The sequence below is a fragment of the Dipteris shenzhenensis genome, chromosome 8 (assembly GCF_047967505.1).
Source record: "Dipteris shenzhenensis isolate YYH24624 ecotype China chromosome 8, Dip_SZ_1.0, whole genome shotgun sequence".
Taxonomy (NCBI): domain Eukaryota; kingdom Viridiplantae; phylum Streptophyta; class Polypodiopsida; order Gleicheniales; family Dipteridaceae; genus Dipteris; species Dipteris shenzhenensis.
Window position 1 is genome coordinate 49569926 of NC_141603.1, and position 24553 is coordinate 49594478.

Below are 24553 nucleotides of genomic sequence, written 5' to 3' on the forward strand. Positions count from 1 at the left end.
TCTACTACACTCGAGGTGGAGCACGCAGACTCAGGGTTCTAAAAGAGACTAGCAAATAGAGGACATTTGGTAAGATTAGAGGACCACATCATTGGGTGGGACTCTGAATCTCTCTTTTGTTGTGTCCATAGTTTTGGACGAAAATATAATGTTTTGGTGGATTATATATCTGGCTATGTCTACTGTCTATTTCCTGATTTGCACATCTATGTGATGCACATGAAGTAAAGAAGTAAGACTCCACACCCCATACACATTGTGTGAGCTCCTGGGCTATTCTATTAATCTTCTGTTATGCGTACCCTCTGTTGGTTGATTTCTAACATGGTATCAGAACCCAAGTAGGAGGGTCACATGTGTGGGAGCCTGAAGGCAAAGGAACCTTGCTGAAGGACGACCCTGATTCAGAAGCTCTTGGGAATCGACTTTCACGACTGGAGAACAGTGCCCTTGCGAGAAGGAGGGTAACTCAGGTTCAGTCAGGTGCGTAAGGAGTTTTGGTCTACGGAAGGTTGAGATTGTTCGACTTTGCTGTGTGGTTTAGCAACAGAGACGTCGATCTCAGAAGCCTCCCTTCTCTCCCTTCCTCCCCCAGATTTCTTTCTTTCACCATCGCTAACTTTAGAGAGTCTGGGAAACTGGATGGGACAAATTACCCGATGCACTCATTACTCGTACAATCTCAAATCATGACCATCCATTGTCAAGAACAATCTTCAATCACTCTTACATGTTCACAAACTCCAAACGCCAATCTACTCGTACCCTAGAGGAGGTGCAAACTTAGAGACACGTCATGGAAAGAATGAAGGCTTCGGCAAATCTGATAAATGATTCATAGGACAGAAAGCAAGAACACTTGCATTCATCATTATCCAATTTACACTGCCTGTGCCATAGAATTAATGTACCCTGTTAAACTATTTTACATTTTATACAGAAACTATACAATGCAAGTTATGTGTTAGGATACCATTGTCCAGAAAATCTCTCTAGGCCCTTATCTTCGAGGTAAATGATACATGCTGTAAGAACTATTCCGCCCCTGTACAGCATCTTTGAGGTGCCACAGAATGGTGCGCTCCCCTGGCAAAGCACCTGTCCCAGTCACACCCTGTCGCTTCACGGTAAGGAACCATCCCCCATCCTCTTCTACTACTGTGACAAGCAAGGAACCCATTGGCTCCAAAACACCATTACTAGTTGTAATCAATGTCAGTTCGACGCCATTTGGTAGGGCATCTGATCGGAAAGGAAGGGGAAGTGGCAACTCACTAGAGGAGGCAAAGGTCACTGCCCACTCTTGTACAACCTCCACAACCTGCAAAAACAAACTATGAATAAGCAAGGCACACATATCCACATCCTGTAGTAAGTTTATTCTCCTTTGAATTTGAAAGTGGATGAGAGCTGAATACATAAGACAGATTTTTTAACCTTGCAGGGTGTCCTAAGGCATGATAGAAAGTACTACACAAAAAAGTCATAGATATAGCAAAGTTTCTGGGACTCAAGCATTGTGAGAGCTCTGCTTGTAATACTCCCTGCCCCTGCTCTCCCCCTGGCTTTCATGCACACTGGGTACATACTGGAGAAGGGATGTAGGAAAAACCTTGGAAAGTTCTGTAGAATCAACAGGTAGAATCAGAAGCTCAGATGTACTTGAGCGCCCAAATAAACCCTTCCATGGCCAATTCCCTGTCTCATTACTCCGTTTCTTATTGGGTATACGTCCTGAGTACTGGGCACCCCATGCCCATAGCCACCAAAAGGCACCAGCTCGCATCTTAAATTCAGCATCCATCCGTGCTTTCCGTTGGGCAGATGTTTCCTCCTGCTGCTTTCCTTAAGCCAACGATGTACATAATTCCAAGTTAGCCATAACACAAAATCTAAAGCAGAACAGAAATGCAACCACAACAGAGACTCAAATTCAAACAATCAGGAATTTGATGAGATATTGTACTGCTGATATATGCCTGCTGATTTCTATCAGGAGTTCAACAAAGCATACAACATTAAACCAAGAACTCAGGCATCACCATCTTAGTTGGGCACATCATAAGGTTGTGACTCTGGCGCTGCTCCCAAACTTAATGCTCAGTAACAGATTTTAGGCACCGTTCCAAAGAAGAAAATTTTAATATTGAGCAACTTGTTTAATGTTTAGGAAGATAATCACCTTCATAACAGTACTCCACCCCAAAGGAAAACATGATTGAGGAAGTTTGGTGTTAGGAAGGGGGATAGAACAACAGGAGAAGGGTATGGAAGGGAGAAGAGGAAGCTATAAAGAAAATGGGTAAGAGAGAGGGATGGAAGTGCAAGTAGAGAAAATAAGAAATTTTTATTAACTTCTGCGGAAGGCCAAAAAGCCTATAAGACCAAGAAACTGAAATCAACATGAAACTACATCCCCATGGGGGGAACTAGAGGTGTTTATCACTCCCCCAAGAAACTACTTGTTGCGAGTAGTTCCTGTCATGCCATGCCGTGTGTCATGTATCATGTGTCAATCGTGTCATGAGTAGGGTGTAATCATGAGCAGCATAAGGCTGCTTCCCGTTGAGATGTTACAATGATAGTACCCTGAATGGGGCCTGTGCTTGCATGGCTTGCGTAGAGTCTCCTGCTGACATGGCACGTCTGAAAGTCATATGAAGCTGTCTGTGCTCTCCTGCTATCTAGGGCTGGATTCCATGGCAGGCCCATGAAAAGTGTCATACAATGTGTGGAAGGTTGACTTGAATATTCCCTATCACATCTCCCATTTTCCCCCCTTTTCAAGGCCTAAACAACCCTAGCAACCTTGCTAACTTGGATCCATCACAACCATCCCCAGCCAAAATAATTTTGACCTTAAAATTACAGGCATGGTTGGACACTAGGCTCCCTACAATAAAAGGGGCTCCATCATGCATGTCAAGTCTACATACAATTCATTTCTCTAGATCTTGTAGCGCCTCCATGGTCATGAAGTGTTGACCTACCTTGGTAGACTCACCATCAGATGGCTCCACAATCAACTTGTACTTGGCTGTCCTTATAATTTGTTTCTTCGGATCCTTTGGAGACTCATGGGTCATGTAAGTTTTGATCCATCTTGGCAATGCTCATTAGATGTCTCCACAATCACATTGGACTAGGTTGTCGTTATGGTCTCATATTTTACACACCCCTCTGGTAAGCTTTGATTATGATCGCCCTAAGGCATCTTTAACGAGTTGTTCTTCAGTTACATCTTTGAGTATGGTATCCTCATCATCATGGCTGGCATAATTGTCACACCCTTTTGTAACCCAAATGGTGTCAAAGGCATCCCTTTCAATTTGTTGAGCACCTTGCACAAGCAAGGCCCTAAAACTACAACGGCTCCCAAATCAGCCCCTCGCCCCCCCACCTTTTCAGCAATTCGCCCATTCTGTCCCCTACCCTCGCGGGAGAGGAAGGTCTGACCAGCAGACTGCCTACAGTCCACAGCCCTTCGTGGCTGCCCACCCGATTTTTTGCCATCTACACAGCTTTCCCAACCCTCCATTTTAGTGCAAATGCATGGCCCCTTTCCTGATCTGCCATGACCCTCGTGGGATTTCATTTTTGCAGCTTGGCGAACCTTGGCCATTACTCCTATTTCAGCTATCTTTGTAGATAAAATATTATTGATTATAAATACCATTGTATGGGTGAGAACTGATTGTGTGTACCTCTCTCTCCCTCTCTCTCTCTCTCACACATACACACACACACACACATATGAATGTTATGACCTTAGGGTCATAGCATAAGCTAGCAAATAGGATGGGGCTAGGTCCAAGCTAGTACTTTAAAACTAGGACCTAGAGTAGGTCTATGCCAAGTCTAGCCTAACACCTAGACTGGTGGACTCCCATGGTATGAAACGTGGGGTTTGTAACCATGGACGTGGTGTTAGGTTTAGTCCCCTAGTATCTCCTTGTAGGCTAGCTAGTCCTATTAGTTCATTTTAACAAAGTCAACTCTTTCAAAATAAGTTGTAATATGAGTTGACTAGTCAAGGTTTATGGCTAGCCATACAACGGCTTTTACTCTCACTTCAGTTAGCATTTTTCTGCAAAAATAATCAGTTCAGCTTCAGCTCTTGCTCCCTTGCACACACATTTCTGCTCCCACTGTCACGAGCATCCACACTCCCGTGGCCATGCTAGCTAGTGCCAACGCAGGTAGCCAGGTCAACGGCCATGTAGGCATTCGTATAGCCATTCAGGCAGCCCTGCACAATCAGCAATCAGCACACAGTCAACAGACAGTCAACGCCACGTCATAGCAGGTCAAAAAACGGTCATTTTTTGGTCCAAAGTCAACGCATTGGCTTTTTTGACCGGTTATTGCTTAGCCTTGAGCTTCATTTTTTATGTCTTGTACATAGCTTTGGCTATAGTCAAAGTCCTTTCAGTTTGGTCTCAAGTTTGGAAGATGTTGATAAGATTAACTTCAACACCTTGGCCTTGAATCTCAGTGTAAAGAGCATGGATAAGGGGGGAGCCCGTCTTGGCCCCTTAATCATGTGTTCATCTTTTCTCAAGCCACATTGTACATTTCACTTTTTGTCTTGCAAATCTATGAGGTAAAATGATATTCCACAATCTTGTGCAAAGCAATCTTTCCCCTTCCACTTTAAGAGAGCACTAAGAGGTTTCATCAGTATTAGAGCTTAGGAGAGTGATTCCCAAATCCCTATGCTCCCTCATTGAGATAAGCCCTCCTCTTCTTCTCATTGAGTCAACCAGCCATCATGGCTAGTCATGGTCCCATCTGACTCCCAATCTCAATAAGTTGACTAACCTTCTGACCGATATATATATAGATGGAGGAGATCCTCCAACCAAAAGAGATTGTATATCACACTGAAAAGAAAAGACCCAGAGGCAAGGCCATCCGCAGATACCTTGTCAATTTTAAGATCTATTCAGCACTCGATGCTAAGTGGGTAGATGAGGAATTCTTTTCAGAATACCCTCAAGTTTTGTAGTTGTATAAAGAAGCTTTTCAATTGAGGGCAACTCATTAGAAGCCGAGGGAATGTCAGCATTTGGTGCTTCTTCCAAGGTATAAAGAATAATTGTTATTAGAATTGACTTTGATCAAAGAGTGTTGACTTTGGTTAACTAAAATAAGATTTATTGTTCTTACTTTTGCTTTGCATTGGTAAAAGAGAACGATGGGGATGTCCACAAGGGACTAGGATTAGTCCAAGATAAAAAAATGCATGGATTTCGCTAACCTTTAATGAATTAAAATGTTCGTGTTTGTGTACGTCTTGGAAGAGTGCAAAAAGGCTCACAAATGATGGAGCAAGTGCCAAAAAGGTCCCACAAGGCCAAAAAAAGATGGCGCCATTAAGGAGGGTCCCACGGGGTTCTAAAAAGAACATAAAAGCTACCCCAAAGTGGGCTAAAAGCAAGAAAGCCTAGATTTTGTAAAAAAGTAGCCTTAGAGATCAGATCTGGCTTTTTGATAGGCCAAGTCTATAAAATAAGGGCCTCAGCGCTCCCAGAATCATTCAAGAATTGTACTCATCTTCATGCTCTTCTCAGAGCCAATTTCGCAAAGTTACTTTCTATTGCAATAAAGACCTTCAGGGGGGGCAGCCCTTATCTCTAGACCGTAGTTTGGTGTCTTATCTTTCTCTCCTCCAAGTCCTCTTCTTTTGCTGCGAATTCTTCCCACTGCTTCCCCACATCTCCCAGGCTGAATTGCAATTTATTCCAGCATTCAAATCCTTGTCCCTTCGCACGTGTGAGTGTAGACACACGTGCACACACACACACATAGAGAGTTTGCTGTGATTTGATTTCCAGCCACCAGGAGGCCACCTCTTGTAATTTGGATTCCCAGGCTTCCCAAGTGGTCCAAAACAGCTGTGAATTGATCTAGACGGGCAAGAGCCTGCTGCGAAATGGAATTCCAACCCTTCAGAGTGCCCAAGATCCGCTGCGATTTGTTCTAGAAGGCAGAAGCCCTACTACCACTTGTCCAGGAGCCCTCTTGGCAAGGAGACTTCTTGGGGTTCTTGGATTTGTTTTCACCAAAGATCAAGCTTGGAGACAATTTGTTCAAGTTCAACAAATACAAAGGCAAAGATCAGCCCAAAATTATGCTGACATGGATATGAGATTTTGACAACTTTGATGGAGATAAATATTAAGAAAAAACCAAGATCCGATTAGCAGCCTTACATCAACAAAACCATGCTTCTCTATGGTGGGCTGCTATGGCCAGTACTGGATAGCAAGCCCACACTTGAAGAAAGTTCAAGAAGCAATTGCAAGCCAAGCGAGTCCAAAAGAGACATGATGGTGCAATAAGATATCCTTCGACAACAACAAGATGAAAAAAGCATGTGAGTACGTTACTCATTTTTTGGGGTACTTTACTCAAAGTTCAAGCTTTCACTAAAAATATTTTAAGGGAGCAACAATTGGAAATTCTATGCGGGTTTGAGGTACACTATTCAAAATGAAGTCAATAGCGTCAGCCCAGTGACTTTGGAGGACATTATTAATGTGGCACTAAAGATTCAAGAAGCTACTCTTCTCCGGCAAGCGCGACCCAAAAAAGAGGGGCTTCCGAAAAGAGTTCAAGAAGAATCAAGGAGCATCCACCGCTTCACCTCGAAAGCATGTCCATAAAGAGAAATCCTCAAATACCCTATCATTAACAAAAGAAAAGGTACTACTTCGAAGGACGATGCTTCAAATGTCCTCACAAGCAGGATGCCAAAGCAAACAGCAACATGAAGGCTTTCAAGAAGACACCGACAGCTTGCAACAACAAGACTCTGCCACAAAGAGATGAGGCTCTGTCAACCCATAGTTGGCTCCAACCTTAGGGTCAGGTAAAAGATCATTCAGCCCTTTTCTTGCTTGATGATGGTGCAACACATAATTTTATATTGCATGATTAGCCCAAAGTTTAAGCATAGCTACTGAAGACAAAGGTGAAGCACAAGAGGCACTTGGTGCTTTCAAGGGTCATGAAGAAAAGGTGTATCCTCTCATCGACAAGAGGTGAAGCACAAGAGGCCCTTAGTGCTTTCAAGTGTCATAAAGAAAAGGTATCATCTCATCGGCAAACTCAAGGTTCACATCCAAGGGTATCATGATGTAGAAAGGCTTGGTCTGACCTAGTAGTTCCCCCTTTCACTCTCTTGTCTTGCTAGTCCTTAAGAAAGATGGATCTTTCAGGATGTGTATATGTAACATGCAGCCGTTAATGATGTGTGAATCGTAAGACCTTCAAACCTTTAGCGAGTCATCTTCAATATGCACCACAGACAGAGGATCTGATAAAGGTAAAGAGATACGTGAGTCGACAACCAATTGGGTCCTTGTACCCACTAAGGGCTCCCTCTTGTAATATGTAGGAGAATTTGCTTTTAATCTTGAAGAACTAAGGCAACTGTGGGCACTCTTCTACAAAGCAAAGCAATGCAACTCTGAAGAGAGACTATGGAACATGAAACAAGACCCAAGAACTTGAGAAGCAACACCAACGAATGACCCAAATCTCAATGCTGTCTACACTATCAATGTAGACCACTCTGACGGGCTAAGAATGACGCTGGTGCTGTCCACAATCATGCAAGTTACTCTGTCTGTGTGTGTGGATGGACGAGAGGAGATCGGTGGTGAGGTCGTGAAGGCTGCTACGCAGCCTTTTTGAGTTCCTGTACAGGTCCGTGTCAGGATTCCGCTCCTTGTCCGTACAGCTGTACGGACGCCGTACGTCTGTACGGACGCCGTACAGACATCGTTCTTCTTCCCGGTGAAGCCTTGCCATATCTGCTCATCTTTTCCCGCTTTTCCCGTACAGCTTACATTGACCTTTACTTTGCCTTTCGTCCTGCTCCGTACAATCTGCCCTCCTGTTCTGCGTCAGCAGCCCCTTCCCGTTCTATTTTCCGTACAGCTTCTGTGTACTCACGCCTTTCGTACGATCCAACCTTCATAGTCCTTCCGTACTTCCGTACAATCTGTACCTTCCATACAGACCGTACAGCTTGCATCTCCAGCTCGTTCACTGTCCGTACAGTTTTGCTCTGCTTTCGCCTCTTCATCAATCCCACCCTGTTTTCCTTCATGGAAGATCAATTCAAAAGCTATTCTCGCAAGGAGTCTTCCCGGGACTCCAAAAGACAGCAAGTTGATTTCTCTTCTACAGATTCTGTAGACGCTCACTATGTGTTTGACATGCTCAAAGACGAATTTCATCACAGCCGGAAGGAGTGGGCCAAACCTCCCCCGGCCATCAAGTTTAAGTTGAAGCTGCCTTCATTGGTTGCTCCTCTTCGAAAGTTCTCTCAGCAAGCAGTTATCATTTTTTTTCCAGAAAAGTTACCTTCATCCAATGATGTGGCCCAGTGGGTTCAGGCACTGTTGGGAGGCTGCTTTGTTGAAGGAGTATATTTTGCTTCCAGGGGTTTTTATCCCAGGAATTCTCAAAGTGACCTTTCTCACTCGATGCATACACTGAATGACTTTGGCATAGCTGCTGGACTGCAAATCAATTTTCAGAAATCGAAACTTCTAGCTTTGAAAGAAGCTGATTGGCATGCACTTCTCTGGCCAGGTCATATTATCTCTTCCTACACTATCGTGAGGCACTTAGGCTACCCCATTGGCTGGAATATTACTCCGCAACAACAGCTCAAATGGGTGCTTCAAAAGATCAACAAGAAGCTGGAATACTGGCATTTGTCCACTTGGCCTTTACATGTTCGACTTCGGATAGTACAGTCCATTATTATGGCATATGTGCAATTTTATTTGCCTCTTCTTCCTTGGTCTTTCAAGCATTTGGCTTCCTATATGTCTCAGGCTATGGAGATATTTTGGAAAAGCAAATCTCATAAAAAGGCTTTGCGATTACTACCTATGCAGTCTATTTGTTCACCTAAGACTCATGGGGGGCTGAATATTCTCAATCTCCAAGTTCATATGTTGGCAAGAAAGAGCACTATGATTGCTGATTTTTTTCAGCAAAAACAGCCATGGGCTATTATGTTAGCAGCAATGTGTGGAAACATGGCATCTCATGCATATGGGCATTGGATTACAGATCACTGGGAAGCAGTCATGACCACATTTCAAGGGAAAATTCCTGGTTGCCCTATTTCTAATGCTTTTATTCATGATTTGGAAGAGAATTCTCTCATATGCAAAATGGACAGGTGCTTCTTCTCATCATGGTAATTCTCTTCGTTTGGAAAGCATCTGAAACCGGCCTCTAATCACTCAGAGGGCAGTGGAACTAAACCTTTAATCACTTCAGCACTTATTTACAGCTCACAAAGCATATATCACAACCATTAACCATTGCATGATCACCATTTGGCATTTACCCATTTGTTCACAAACAAAACCACTGAAAAAGGGATGGAGGCTAGAATGCCCCTGCTCAACAGACATAGACAAGTGCACCCGATTGGCCCCAAACACCGTGGCGCCCCTTTCGGTATTTCCTTATATTCCACAGTGAAATGATTACAAGTTGCATCTGGGAGACCTTCCCTGCAATCGAGCACGCAGCCCCAATTCACTAAGCCTTCGCAAGGCTTTCAAGCATATAACACCATCACATAAGTGCACTTAACCCGTAGGCTCAACCCAAAGGCATTCTCTTTTCCGAGTGCAATTCCATTGGCTGTCCAGATGCAATCACACTGCACCCCAGCTGCACTCTCTTTGAGTGGTTTCCAAATGGCATTCATAAAGCTTTTCAAAGCTCCAAAATAAAATCAGCAAAGTACCCAACCAAAGAATGACTCATATAGCACTGCCTGGGCACCTGTAAGCCAAGAAAGAGACGGCACACGAGGCCAACCAATAGCTTATGGCAAAAAGAAATTGCAGTAGCAAAATCACAACTCACCAAGCCCTGAAGACTCGAACCAAGTCCTCAATCGCCAAGAGGACATAGTAGCCAATGCCCAATTGCATTCTCAGCCAAAGAGGAGTGCAAAGGCATGAAGAAAGAGCATTTACAAGAGCCGACCAGCAAGAATTCCACTGAAAAATGCGAAAAGAAGCACGTCTGTCGCGAAGAAGTGGGAGTTCTTGGGCTCAAAAGAAGCGTGCTTCAGAGAGGAATGCATTGAGAAGGTTTTGGAGAAGTTTCATCGCCGGAAAGTCCTCCAAAACTGAGAAAAACCAGTCAACCAGCGCGTCGGACCACTCGAAATTCAACAGAAAGCTGTAGCTTTGCAAGAGGAGAGGCCCAGGAGGCGGTAGAAGAAAAAAGGTCCACAAAAAGCCACTTTTGCAAATTCGACCAGCAAAAGAAGTGCTCAGCTCTGCCCGTTCTACCAAACGCACGGAAGGAAAAGCATATCACTACGAAGGGGAGGCAGAGGGGAAGCCATCGGGCCAAACGGAAGTCGAGGAATCCAAACGGGTGAGGAGTTATGAAGAAAAACGGAATTCAGCTGGAGGAGGCTGAAAAACCAGTCCAAAATCTCAACAAAGGGAGAAGATGAGAGAGAAAACCACACATGTGAAGTTTAGAAGGCCCAGGAAGATCCAGGAATGGCAAAGGAGCATGTAGAAGGCACTAGAGCCACCTGGAACTCTAGGGGGGCCACTGAAGGTACATGGCCCTCTAGGGGGCCCATTAAAAATGCCACGTCATCATTTCCCAACAACCACTCTTTTAATTCCTTGAAATGCCTTTGGGCCTAGGGATTAATTACGCTTATGTGCTAGGCACCATGCCGCGTTTAATTACACATTATTAAGCCCACGCTTGGACTTTTAAAACCAAAGTTGTCACGGTCTTGTAGTACATTAAAGTACCTAGAATTTCACGCCCCCGTGACATACCCCTCTCTTGAAACAGCAAACCACAGTTTGCTGCCCCAAAACACAGGAGCGAGCATGAAATATAGCATAAAAGAGTATACAAGAAAGCCGCAGCTATAGTATACAGAGACAGTGAAAATATGGCTAGGAGAGGCATGCATCCATCCATATATACTGCTCAAAATCTATGTGATCCTCGGCGATCAATAGTCAAGATGCATCAATATCATGAAGTCTCACAGCAGAAATACTGTCAGCTCAGTATCTCGGATGAAACATACAGTGTCATCAAGCGACCTCATGAAATCACAGTGAGCCCGTCTGTACTGAGGGAGTGGAGGTGCTACCCCCCTCTCGAACATCAGGTAATGCTCCAGACGCTCGCTCTGCTGAACTACCTGTAGGAGCCTGGACCGCAGTCGGCTCTAATTGGAAAGCATCAAGGTAAAGCTGCAATATCCCTGGTGAATCTGCCAGTTCACCTTCCTCCATCCATTTCGCATCAAGTGATGGGTAATTTTGAAATTTTACCAAGTAGCGACGGATAACTTTACCCTTGAGCTTTCTATCTCTGTGTGCCAGAATCTGCTCTGGGACCAGAAGTTAATCCTGTTCTTCCACTTCAGGCTGCACCTCATCAGGTACATCCTCGGGAATATCTCCATGATATTGCTTCAATAAACTCACATGAAAGGCATTATGTATCTTCCAATGCGGAGGCAACTTCAGCCTGTAAGCTACCTCGTTTATCTTTCCAGAAACCTGGAAAGGACCATAGTAACGCATGTTCAGCTTTGTGTACAACCTTTCCTTGCCTTTCTTATTTTTCAGCCTTGCCTTCTGAAAACGCAGCAAAACCCAATCACCTTCTGTGAATACCAATTCCCTGCGGTGCTTATCTGCTGCTCTTTTCTACTTGTCTTGACTTCTTTGCAAGGCATATTTGATCTTCTTGTAAGCCTCTTCAAGGCTTTCCACAAAACGATCAGCTTCGAAGATTTTCTCTTTTGTATGCAAAATGGGAGGTATCTTCCTGGCACCTTCCACTATTTCAAAAGGTGCTTTACCTGTGGATGTGTGCACCGTATTATTGTAAGCATATTCCAGCAAAGGCAAATAATGCTCCCATTCGCTTTTGTGGTCTGAGACATAGCATTTAAACATATCCAAGATGGTAGAGTTTTCCTGCTCCGATTGTCCATCAGACTGAGGATGAAAAGATGACGAAAAATTCAGCGTAGTGCCCATATTTTCAAACAGTCCTCTCCAAAAGAGGCTGGTCATCCTCGGATCTCTATCACTGATTATGGATTCAGGCATCCCATGATACTTGAAGACATGCTGCAAAAACAATTTGGCCATTTGATCTGCTGTAATTTTCTTTCTTACTGGCACAAAGTGGGCTTGTTTGCTAAACCTGCAAATTATTGTCCACAATCCATCATGTCCAGTAGGAGTACGTGGAAGATCAAACACAAAATCCATAGCTATGCTTTGCCATGGTCTATCCGGAATTGGCAAAGGGTGTAACAACCCAGGTGCCTTCTGCCTGTCAAACTTTACTTTCTGACAAACCATGCATGTTCTCACATATTCTTCCACATCTTTCCTCAAAGATGGCCAATAAAAGTATTGCTCCACTGCTGTAATTGTTGCTGTAATTCCCCTATGTCCTGCATATGGAGGAGCATGACTTTCCATTATGACTTTCTGTCGCATCTGATCAGTGACACAGAGTCGTCCATGCATCAAAATGAAACCCTCTTTCAACATATAGTGATCATGCCTTTGACCATCAGAAAGCTGTTCATAAATAGTTGAAAAATCAGCATCATTAACATACTGATCTTTCATCACATCTAACACATTGTTGTAAGCAATGCTCACTGCTGAAACACTGGGTTTCTTGGAGACTGCTTCAGGCTGTGGTTTCCTGGAAAGTGCATCAGCCACGACATTTTTGTTACCCGGCACATGTACAATTTGAAAATGAAACATTGAGAGGAAGTTAGCCCATCTCATGTGCTTTTCAGATAATTTTCTCTGCGTGAGAAAATATTTAAGTGACTGATGATCTGTCTGCACATAAAAATCAGCTCCAAGAAGGTAATGTTTCCATGTGGTCAAAGCATGTATCACTGCTAACATTTCCTTCTCATATATCTGCAAGTACAATTCAGCATCTTTGAGAACTCTACTCTCATATGCAACCACTCTGCCATCCTGCATCAAAGTGCCTCCTATGCTGTTCCCACATGCATCACAAGTTACAACGAAGGGTTTTGCAAGATCTGGCAAGATAATAACGGGTTCAGAACACAATTTTTGCTTCAGCTCTTCAAAAGCTGCATTTTCCTTTGGTCCCCACCGAAACGGTACAGCTTTCTTTTGTAAAGCATGCAAGGGAGAAGCAATTTCTGCAAAGTACTTTATAAACCTCCGATAGTATGAACACAACCCAAGAAAGCTTCTGACTTCATGCAGATTTTTCAAAATTGGCCAACTCCTTATGGCCTCAACTTTTGCAGGATCCATCTTGACTCCATCCTTTGACACTATATGACCGAGAAAATGAATCTCATGCATAAAGAACTCACTTTTCTTGGTGTTTATTAATAGCTTGTGTCTTTTCAACTCTTGAAACACAATAGTGAGGTGTTTCCTGTGCTCCTGCTCATTTTTAGAGAACACAATGATGTCATCGAAGAAAGTGCCCACAAACTTTCTGTGTGCTCTAAAAATTCTGTCCATCATTCTATTGAAAGTGGCAGGTGCATTAGTCAAACCAAAAGGCATCACAAGGAACTCATATAAGCCAAATGAAGTGCGGAAGGCAGTCTTGTAGACATCTTCAGGCCGTATCCTTATCTGATGATATCCACTTTTAAGGTCAATACGACTGAACATTGAGGAACCTTCCAACCGATCCAATATATCATCAATGCGTGGAATTGGAAAACGGTTCTTAATTGTGACTTTATTCAAAGCCCTATAATCAATACACATTCTCCAACTGCCATCCTTCTTTTGCACAAGCAACACAGGGGAACAGTAAGGAGAATTACTTGGCTGTATTAATTCCTTTTCCAAGAGTTCCTTCACTTGTGACATTATCTCTTCCTGTTGTGCCTTACTGACACAATAGGGAGGTATATTAGGCGGTGAGCTTCCTGGAATTATATCAATTTGATGATCCTCGGGCCTCTTGGGAGGTAATTCTTGAGGAAGTGCATCTGAGAAACAATCTTGAAAATCTGAAATAAAAGCAGCCCTTTCTCTATCTAAAGCAGAAAGAGTAGAGCCTTCTTGAACTGGTTGGCTGTCCTCTTTGACAAAAATCAAGTACGCTGAAATATGACGCTTTATTACATTGGAAATACAAGAAGCTGAAACTATAGGGATGGACTCCCCTTTCAACTTTACATCAAGTACATGATTTTTGCCTCTATGAGTTAAAGAAATCTTCTTGTTTCTCATCTGCACATCAGCCCCCACCCTGTACATCCAAGGCATCCCAAGCAAAGCATCACACTCTGGCAAAGGCATAATGTAGAAGTCCTCTGCATCCTGATATCCCTGCCAATGATAGGAGTGACAGGTGTATTGAGTTCAGGGTTGGCCATATCACACATGCCGGATGGCCCCATTTCCTCAGGCTCAATGCCAAGCCTTCCTGCCATATCAGGAGTTATGAAATTTGCCTTTGCCCCAGAATCAAAGAAAAACAAACAATTCTGATTTCTGATTTTTCCCCATGCTCTGCACATCTCAGTCTTTTTCATTTCCTCTTCATCGTGTGCATGTGGCAAACTCCCAATCACATCTGGAAGAAGTCCTGCAGAAGGTTTAGGCTTTTTGCCCTTCCGATCAGCCTGTTTATCACCATTCTTATCATCATCTGACCTGTCTCTTTTCTTGAATGGGCAATCATAAGAGCGGTGTCCCTCTCCTTTGCATATAAAACATTTGTTTTGCTCCATGAGTGACTTTTTCTCTTCATCAGATAACTTGGTACGGGGCTGTTTATTAGGCTGTCCACGCCTTTGACCAGCTTTGAATTGGGCTTTTCCTCCCTTTTGAAACGGTCGTTTGCCATAATTTTTATTTTCAGATTTGATGTCCTTATCCTGGTGTTTGGCAGCCCGTTTGTTGTCTTCTTTCTTGCTGTCCATAAAGCCCAAATTCTTCTCCTGCATCGCCTGCTCAAAAGGCATTTGTTGTGCTTCCTGCAGCTGTACACTAGCTGGATCATTAAGGCTTTCCTGCCTTCTCCTTTGAGGAGTTGTGGAGCTCTCTTGCTCATGGGTACTCACCATATTTATGGTTGTAATATTCAGCTGTCAAAAAGTGCAGCAAAGATATCCTTCCACCAAACTACCGAGGCCCACCTCTTGAGAAAGAATGTGTGGTATCCCGGCAATGGAACCAATGAAACCGGCCTCTAATCACTCAGAGGGCAGTGGAACTAAACCTTTAATCACTTCAGCACTTATTTACAGCTCACAAAGCATATATCACAACCATTAACCATTGCATGATCACCATTTGGCATTTACCCATTTGTTCACAAACAAAACCACTGGAAAAGGGATGGAGGCTAGAATGCCCCTGCTCAACAGACATAGACAAGTGCACCCGATTGGCCCCAAACACCGTGGCACCCCTTTCGGTATTTCTTTATATTTCACAGTGAAATGATTACAAGTTGCATCTGGGAGACCTTCCCTGCAATCGAGAAAGCAGCCCCAATTCACTAAGCCTTCGCAAGGCTTTCAAGCATATAACACCATCACATAAGTGCACTTAACCCGTAGGCTCAACCCAAAGGCATTCTCTTCTCCGAGTGCAATTCCATTGGCTGTCCAGAGGCAATGACACTGCACCCCAGCTGCACTCTCTTTGAGTGGTTTCCAGATGGCATTCACAAAGCTTTTCAAAGCTCCAAAATAAAATCAGCAAAGTACCCAACCAAAGAATGACTCATATAGCACTGCCTGGGCACCTGTGAGCCAAGAAAGAGGCGGCACACGAGGCCAACCAATAGCTTATGGCAAAAAGAAATTGCAGTAGCAAAATCACAACTCACCAAGCCCTGAAGACTCGAACCAAGTCCTCAATCGCCAAGAGGACATAGTAGCCAATGCCCAATTGCATTCTCAGCCAAAGAGGAGTGCAAAGGCATGAAGAAAGAGCATTTACAAGAGCCGACCAGCAAGAATTCCACTGAAAAATGCGAAAAGAAGCACGTCTGTCGCGAAGAAGTGGGAGTTCTTGGGCTCAAAAGAAGCGTGCTTCAGAGAGGAATGCATTGAGAAGGTTTTGGAGAAGTTTCATCGCCGGAAAGTCCTCCAAAACTGAGAAAAACCAGTCAACCAGCGCGTCGGACCACTCGAAATTCAACAGAAAGCTGTAGCTTTGCAAGAGGAGAGGCCCAGGAGGCGGTAGAAGAAAAAAGGTCCACAAAAAGCCACTTTTGCAAATTCGACCAGCAAAAGAAGTGCTCAGCTCTGCCCGTTCTACCAAACGCACGGAAGGAAAAGCATATCACTACGAAGGGGAGGCAGAGGGGAAGCCATCGGGCCAAACGGAAGTCGAGGAATCCAAACGGGTGAGGAGTTATGAAGAAAAACGGAATTCAGCTGGAGGAGGCTGAAAAACCAGTCCAAAATCTCAACAAAGGGAGAAGATGAGAGAGAAAACCACACATGTGAAGTTTAGAAGGCCCAGGAAGGTCCACGAATGGCAAAGGAGCATGTAGAAGGCACTAGAGCCACCTGGAACTCTAGGGGGGCCACTGAAGGTACATGGCCCTCTAGGGGGCCCATTAAAAATGCCACGTCATCATTTCCCAACAACCACTCTTTTAATTCCTTGGAATGCCTTTGGGCCTAGGGATTAATTACGCTTATGTGCTAGGCACCATGCCGCGTTTAATTACACATTATTAAGCCCACGCTTGGACTTTTAAAACCAAAGTTGTCACGGTCTTGTAGTACATTAAAGTACCTAGAATTTCACGCCCCCGTGACAGCATCCATTGGAGCAAGGTGTTTGAATCGCCTCTTGCTTTACAGGCACCTATTAAAGCATACAATCTCATGAAATTGGGCATCGGATTTGTTGCTGATGTTGTGGATCAACAAGGTTGTATGCTTTCATTTCCACAAGCTTGCAGGACATTCTCCTTGGGTCTACATCATAGGCCCATTTGGAGAACTCTTTCAACTATGTCGCAGCCAGTTGTTCCGGTCCCTCCACTGTTTGTACAGGATAGATTACTGGACTAGAAATTGACTTCCTTACCTCCTGCTACTCATACGCTCTCAATGCATAATTTGACCTCCTCGAAGGTCTACAGATTTCTTCTTCCACCGCCATGGATTGATAAGCATGCCAACACTCTTTGGAATTTGGATAGGCCTCTATCTTGGTGGCAATCATGACTCATGAAAATCTGGAAAGCCAAATTGCCATTGAAACAGAGGTTTTTCTTTTGGAGATGTATAGTGGGAGCTTTCTCCATTGGGGCAAAATTGGCAGCACGCCGCATTGCTTCCCCCTCCTGTCCCCGTTGCTCTCATCACTGTGAAACAGTTCCTCATCTATTATGGTCTTGCCCACACTTTCGCATATTGATCACTCGTATTTCTTATTTGCTACGGCTTCGGTTTCCCTCCATCAGATTTGGGAAACTTTTCTGGATGTTTGGATGCCTCTCATCTCAGATGTCTCCATTCCTCCTCTTCTTTCACTGGACTCGCTTTTGGGTACTATGGACCATTTGGACTCAGAGACTGCATTCCAGGATGGGTCAACAGTTTCCTCAAGCATATATTTTCTTCAGAATGTCCCTCAAGCAATCCTTATATGACAGTTTTGCTACAAGGGACTTGGATGCTACTAGCCTTGAAGTGTTCTCTATCTGTTTTTGAGTTTTTTACATTGGGCTCTAGTTTGGAGTCTAATGTCAGTGTGTGGGAGACTTCCCATCTTGTAAATTTATGAGAATATAGATACACTGGATTTTACCAAAAAATGTGTGTGTGTGTGTGTGTGTGAGTGAAACCAGTGACTATAAAATTAACATAAAATCAATGTACATGACATTAGACTCCAAAAGAGAGCCTAAGGGAAGCACTCAAAAACAGTGAGAAAACACTTCAAGGCTAGTAGCATCCAAATCCCTCACAGCATAACTATCATATAAAGATTGCTTGAGAGAGAGAGAGAGAGAGAGAGAGAGAGAGAGAGAGAGAGATGCACTGTTGGTGCCGAACTTATCAAACAAGGCTCACCAAAAATGAAAAGCAAACTCGGTGTCCTTGTCTATGTAATGGTCCGAGGTAAATCACCAATGGGGTACCGATATCAAATGAGCAGGTGTGTGATGTCTTCTACAATGTCTATCTATTTGCAAGGTACAAGCATGTAAAAATTACGAAAAAAATCAACAATATTCAAGCATTGTATATATGCGTACTTGCGGATGTTGGACTTCCATAGGTTGCTATATCCTTTTTTGGATGAAGAAACCATCGCATTAGGCCCGTATCTCTGAGATGTTTCCAAATTACTTCACCCCTACCATGGAGAGGGTTTATCAGGTTTAGTCCCTTGTGTGGCCTTGTAGGCTTGAATTAGTTAGTTCTAGTCCTATTAGTTCATTTTAACAAAGTCAACTCTTTTAAAATAAGTTGTAACATGACTTGACCAGTCTAGGGTTTAGGGCTAGCCTTATTAAGGCTTGTACTTTCACTTGACTTATGTTCGAACACAAGACAATTTGACTTTGTTACGTGATTCTGCCATCCCTGTACTTTCATAGGTTGCTATATCCTTTTGGATGAGCATGTGCAACCATCGCATTAGGTCCAAGTATCTCTAAGATAGAGTCCTTCATCCATAGTTTATTAGGTTTAGTCCCTTGTATGGCCTTGTCGGCTAGTATTGGTTAGTTCTGGTCCTATTAGTTCACTTTAACATGTCAACTCTTTTAAAATAAGTTGTAACATGCCTTGACCAGTCTAGGGTTTAGGGCTCGCCTTATTAAGGCTTCTACTTTCACTTCAGTTAACATTTTGCTACAATAGACTTCAGCTCGGCTTCAGCTCTTGGTCCCTTATCTCACATTTCTGCTCCCTTGCTTCCACACAACCCTACTGGTGATGGGGTGCTTCACCAACCTTAGTCTTAAATCATATCCGATGCTGAAAATACTATTGTAAGAAGTCAAGGTCCAGTTGTATATCCTCATCTGTTTGCCAAGTGGTGTTAGAATCTCGTCAAGATCATGCCATTGAATGAGGAACTCAATGATAAGTCGATGCCATGTTTCTCACTATCAATGGTCCAAAACATGCTCAAGAACGAGAACACAGTGATTTGTAGGCTGTTTAAAAAGGAGTCATGCTGCTAGCACAGCAGAAAGAGTTGTTGTATGTGAATTCTAAGAGAGGTAAATACTCTTCCCAAGAACATACCTTGAAAAAATGTACTGAGGTAAAATTCTTTCCAAGTCTTGGTTGACTCTTCCAATGGTTCTTGAAAGAATGTAGTGAGGTAAAAAAATTTCCAAGACTTGATTGAATCTCTCAGTTTGACCATCGGATCCTGAAGTATATGCTGAATTGAAAAGTAATGATGTATCCAAAGACTCGGAGAGAAATCCAAAGTGACTAGTGAGCTAATATGATGTGCTTTGGCAAAACCATGAAGTCAGCAAATGTGTTCTATGAATAGCTCAGGGATGTCTGAAGAAGCTTGATACAAGGGATGAGATGTGCCAAATTTGGACAATTGATCAACAATTACCATAATCTAGCAACTCTAATCCGATAACCGTATGATGTCAAGAGCTTGACCACTCTTCTTATGAGGGATAAAATGTGCCAAATTGTCAACTGATCAATGATACTTTGGAGAAACAAGGCAAGGTAGTAATGCAATCCATAGAGATGTTTTCCCATCTTTCAGTTGAATAAGAAGCAGCTAAAGGATTCCTACTGGAAGTCTCCTACTTGCTTTCATTTGTTGGCAAAACAAACAAGACGTAACCACCTTAATAACGTGACGAATGAAGGCATGCAGCTTATCATCCTCAGTTAAGCCATCGATCTCCAGTACCACTACGGTGAACTAGAGAATAGGCAAACAAAGAGCCAGTCTGCTCCAACTATCAAAGTTGCGATCATGCTTGGACGTCCGCATTAGCAAGCACAAAACTGCTTATGGAGCACATGCTCGCAACGGTTCCATGTGGTTACACCTTTGAGATCTTTGAAGCCTCTCTTTTACTGCAAAGAGGCACTGTCTTTCTATAGGGAGGCTGCAAGTGCTATCTTGTTGTTGTCGGGAAGCTCAACTATGTTGAAGTATAAACGCATCTATGCGAGCTACTAAGCTTGTGAAAGCCTATGTTGGTTAGAGAACACGTTGAATTCTCTACTGATTTCAATTCCTTTTTGTTTAAGCTTGAAGGAGGCAATAAAATACACAAATATCCGAAGAACCTGTATCATCTTCATATAATGAACTTCCTCTGGATGTTTGGATTTGCTGAACTTGACCCAATAGGGACTAAGTCATAATCTCTTGTAATTGAAGTCTCTGCCCACTGTACAGCCTCATCAATCGGCCATACAGCCCACGATTTCTACTTGCCAAAACCACTACTCTCTAATTCGTTGGACTCCCTCACCTGCGCATGTGATCTGCCTATATATTCCAGCATATGATGGACCAGATACCTCAGCACTTCACAACTTTTCAGTTGGTTCGATCCTGTCCAGAACGAGTACGTTAAGGAACATCCTAGACTTTGCAAGCAAAAGATGGTATAGACTAGAGTGCAACACTTACGAGCTGTCACTCCAAGTCTCCCGGTTATGTCTTCACCATGAGCCACTGCAGCTCGTCCCGCTTCTCCACACACAAGAGATATGGACACATGCAGCACTCTCCTTGACACTTCACAACAAACACACAAACTCTTGCAAGAGGGGAGTGAACCTTGCAGTTGGTCTCTTATCTCCAGAATTGCCTCTGCAAGTAAAGCTTTGCCTCCAAATCCTTGCCATGTATTTGCTCAATTTCGTTCTTTCCTAACCAGTGAGTTCTCCAACATGTGATCCCTCTAGAAGTATCGAAAAGGTTTTAACCAAACAACTACTAGTGGCTGCTTACATAGATTAGCTTCTAAACCTGCAACCGGCTGCAGTGAAGCAAATTTGAGTTGGGGCACAAAGCTACGTGAAATGGGTCGCTACGGAGAGTTGCAATACCTCGGACTTTAGTCTTGGGGGAGGGGGGCACGGGCAGGGGCGGGGGCCCTGGCATGGTCCAAGAGCAAATACAGCAACTTCTGAGACTTTCGCTCTTTCTGCAAGTTGTATTGAGACTTTCACTCTTTCTGCAAGTTGTATTTGAGAGGGGAAATTTGATGTGTTTTATTGAGAGATTGCATCCTAAGTTCTAACTTGGCATCTGATGTGAGAACCTACTAACCTCAAACAATTCATCAATATGCAAAGCTTGCAAGCGAATACAAGCAAACCCGGATGATCAGCCATCTCCTCTTCGTGATAACAAACCATCTGGGAATGCATTGGCGACACTAGGAGCAGCGTGTGTGAGAATGTGACACATATGGGAATGCATTGGAGATGAAAGCTCCCTCTAATACCTATGTAAGGAGGAGGGACTGGAGGCAGTTTAGCGAAGGACGGTCAAAAAGCAGAGCGAGGGATGAATGGCAGAAAAGATAGCTAGGAGGGGGAGAGTGGGAAAGAGAGAAAGAGGGAGGGAGACCACCTGGAGGTATGGAGCGTTAGAAACTGGTCTGATTCTCCTTTCCTCCGTCAGGTATACACCAGAACCTTCCAACCTTGAGGTGCTCTTCTCCGATCTATACCTTCCCATGCCCTCTGTTTTCCCTGGTATATTATGTTATTGTTTACACGTTCATAGGGGAAAACGGCAGAAATGCTTCTGCCATTTCTGAGAGAGGGTAACGTTAGAAACCGGTCTGATTCTCTTTTCCTCCGTCAGGTTTACACCGAGGTGCTCTTCTCCTCTGGTCTATACCTTCCCACTGACTCGTTTCCCTCTGGTATTTTATGTTATTAGTTTACACGTTCATAGGGGAAAACGGCAGAAATGCTTCTGCCATTTCTGAGAGAGGGTAACGTAAGACCGAAACTTGGCCTTTGTTACATTGAAAGTCCAAATACCGCTCATCAAGCATTCCAAATACAAAATATTCTTATATCCCAAAAGGATGAACCATTCTATACGTCTCAAAGGACTAGAACAACACACAAGTGGCCATGTGCTACCTGTGCTGCCTGGCTTCAAGTCAGACTCAATTTTGCGCTTGAAAGTTCGTGCTGCCATAAAGATATTAGTTGGGCGTTCCCAACCTCCACCGTATACACCATTGCTAGCCTTTCGTTGTGGACGCATGAGGTGCTCCAGAATCGGCAGATCCTCCCTTTCTACGTAATGGATACAATTCACCGGACATGCCTCCAAAGCAATCTGCAGGGATGGCGATCCAAAAGAGGAAAAGAAGTTACGCAAGACTGGAGGGCATGCCGAACTGCCACTTGCTCTTCAACCGTAATATCAGAAGTTCTTTTCAATAAGAATCTGTTGATTAATACAGCGTAGCTTGAGGACGCCCTAGTACGTCAAGGGGCTTTAACCAAAAACGCTTCCACTTGTTAATGGCAAGTCAGAAACGGTAAGAAAAGAAGCATACCTTGATGTGAGCATCAGAGTCGCCCCATTGTGTTGTTACGCGGGCACGACCGCACGATTCATCCATCGAGAACGTTTTGTTCGCACGGAAGACACATTCCCTACAGCCTGTTGTGTATAGAAAATTTGTATTTCACCATGAAAATCAAAAGGTTTCGTGGTTCTTTAGGAGGAAAAAACCAGAAGAAACGGCGACATTCACCTATGCAGGAATTTTCGTCGACAAAGATGCCTTGAGGCCGATCCGGCCCATTCCAAGAGCTGTAGGCGGCACCGGTGAAAGAAGCCTGGATAGGGCTATCGTGAGCAGCTGCTTTAGAGCGCGAAAACGTGTAAGCATGGCGCAAGTTGTCGCTCATCAGAGTTTGATACGCTTCGTTGAGCAAGAGCGTAATGGCATGACCCTGATGGGAGCAAGCATGAGAATCAGGGAAGGTCTTTAGGAGTCGCTCCACAGAGAAGAACGAGGGCCAAAGAGAAGATCACAAACCTCTGGACCAGCAACGTCGGGGTGATGTTTCTTTTGCAGCTGCCTGTAGGCCTTACGGATGTCTTCATAGGATGCGTCCACAGAAACACCAAGGACCTCGTAGTAATCCTTTGTGGAATCTGCGGTATGTCTTCCCTCCTGAGCCTTATTAGTTGCACTCCGCGCGCTAATCATGCAAAAATACACTACTGTGGAGGCTTCGAAGGATTGGAATGCACCGAACCTTGATCATGCAAAACCCTAAAGAGCTTACGAGGACCTATAATCTTACAAACCAATCTGAGCAGAGCAATTCCGGATACGCACATTGGATACAATCAATTCAAACATACGAAATGCTTGACGAAATGAAGCACCTCGATGCAACACACAATTTGTGCCTATTGCGGACTGAAGTGTGGTTTGCTACTCATATCCACTCGCAATTGCCTACTTTCTTTTTCGAGTATCAACATTTGAAATGATCCGTCAGAACAAGAGAACAATTGCATGCTTGAGATTTGCCGTGAGCCGATCGATTTCACCTCCGTCTGGTGTTTATGCAAGCATTCTCAAGCCACGAATGTCGCATTCCTGGGATTAGATCTGAGAAGAGCGTCTTCGGCTTACTGCCAACGATAGGAGCAAACCAAAGCATGCGCATCGGTGCGATGAGGTGCAATTCTAAGGTTTGGAACTTGGATTAGGCGTGCAGGGAATGAAGATGTGTGAAGCAACAACATTGAATGAGCAAAAGTGTTGCAAGGGGAAGAAGATGAAGGTGATGGATGGCAAACCTGGAGAGCAGGGCCGATTTTCGGTTGGATGGAGGGGGAGAATGATGAAAGCTGAGGCGAACTGCGAAGGGCGAACAACTCAGACACGCCATGCTCTGCCCCCTCCTCCTCCTCCTCCTCCTGCTCCTCCTCTTCTCAACAGATAAAATTGGAACGACACAAAAAAGATTCAATGCTCACAATTGGCACCACCCTTTTTGCTTTTCTTCCTCGCCACTTATATTTATATGCTCTGCCTCACACACCACACGTGCATGCACGTGTTCACCTCGTGTGTGTGTGTGTAGAATCTCTCTCTCTCTCTCTCTCCTTTTGGGAGAGGCCTACCTGAAGGCAACTCTCACTACATAGACGCGAAAATACATGTTTAATTAGCACTTCCCCTTTAGCGTTAGCGGCACGGCCCTAGCTACTACAAAGTTTCTAATTTAGAGACCCTTTGAAAGCGGATCAACTCGAGTTATACTCCCGCACTTTGGGAACCGTGCACTAGGCACGTGTGTGCCCCTTGTTATTAGAGACTTAGCAAGGGGCACGGGGTGCCGAGAGCATTGCCCCTAGAGGAAAGAATAGAATTGAGGATTTTATGAAATTTGAAAGACTATTTTCTTTTTTTTCCAATAATCTTTTTAAGTTGGAAAATTAAATTAATTAAAAGAAAAAGAGGAAATTCGTAACTTTTTTAGAGGAGCACG

The 24553-nt window shown here is 43.9% G+C and overlaps 1 protein-coding gene across 1 annotated transcript; it reads right to left on the bottom strand.

The window, feature by feature from the left end:
- Window positions 1-822: 822 nt before the first annotated feature.
- LOC147899625 (chaperone protein dnaJ C76, chloroplastic-like) lies at window positions 823-24043 on the bottom strand. Its single transcript, XM_087377643.1, has 7 exons — window positions 23859-24043; window positions 23083-23248; window positions 22795-22996; window positions 22594-22700; window positions 22169-22370; window positions 1613-1845; window positions 823-1321 (listed from the first exon to the last, which is right to left on the bottom strand). The coding sequence occupies exons 1-7, from the start codon at window positions 23948-23950 to the stop codon at window positions 1001-1003; spliced, it is 1323 nt and encodes a 440-aa protein (XP_087233769.1). The 5' UTR covers window positions 23951-24043; the 3' UTR covers window positions 823-1000.
- Between the last annotated feature and the right edge of the window lie 510 nt (window positions 24044-24553).

Bases quoted from the DNA above. Each gene is read 5' to 3' on its own strand.
- LOC147899625 (XM_087377643.1), bottom strand. From the start codon at position 23,950: ATGGCGTGTCTGAGTTGTTCGCCCTTCGCAGTTCGCCTCAGCTTTCAT. The intron at 22,701-22,794 runs GTGAATGTCGCC...TATACACAACAG, and splicing joins CGACGAAAATTCCTGCATAG to GCTGTAGGGAATGTGTCTTC. The intron at 1,322-1,612 runs GTTTTTCCTACA...TTGTTTTTGCAG, and splicing joins ATTCTACAGAACTTTCCAAG to GTTGTGGAGGTTGTACAAGA.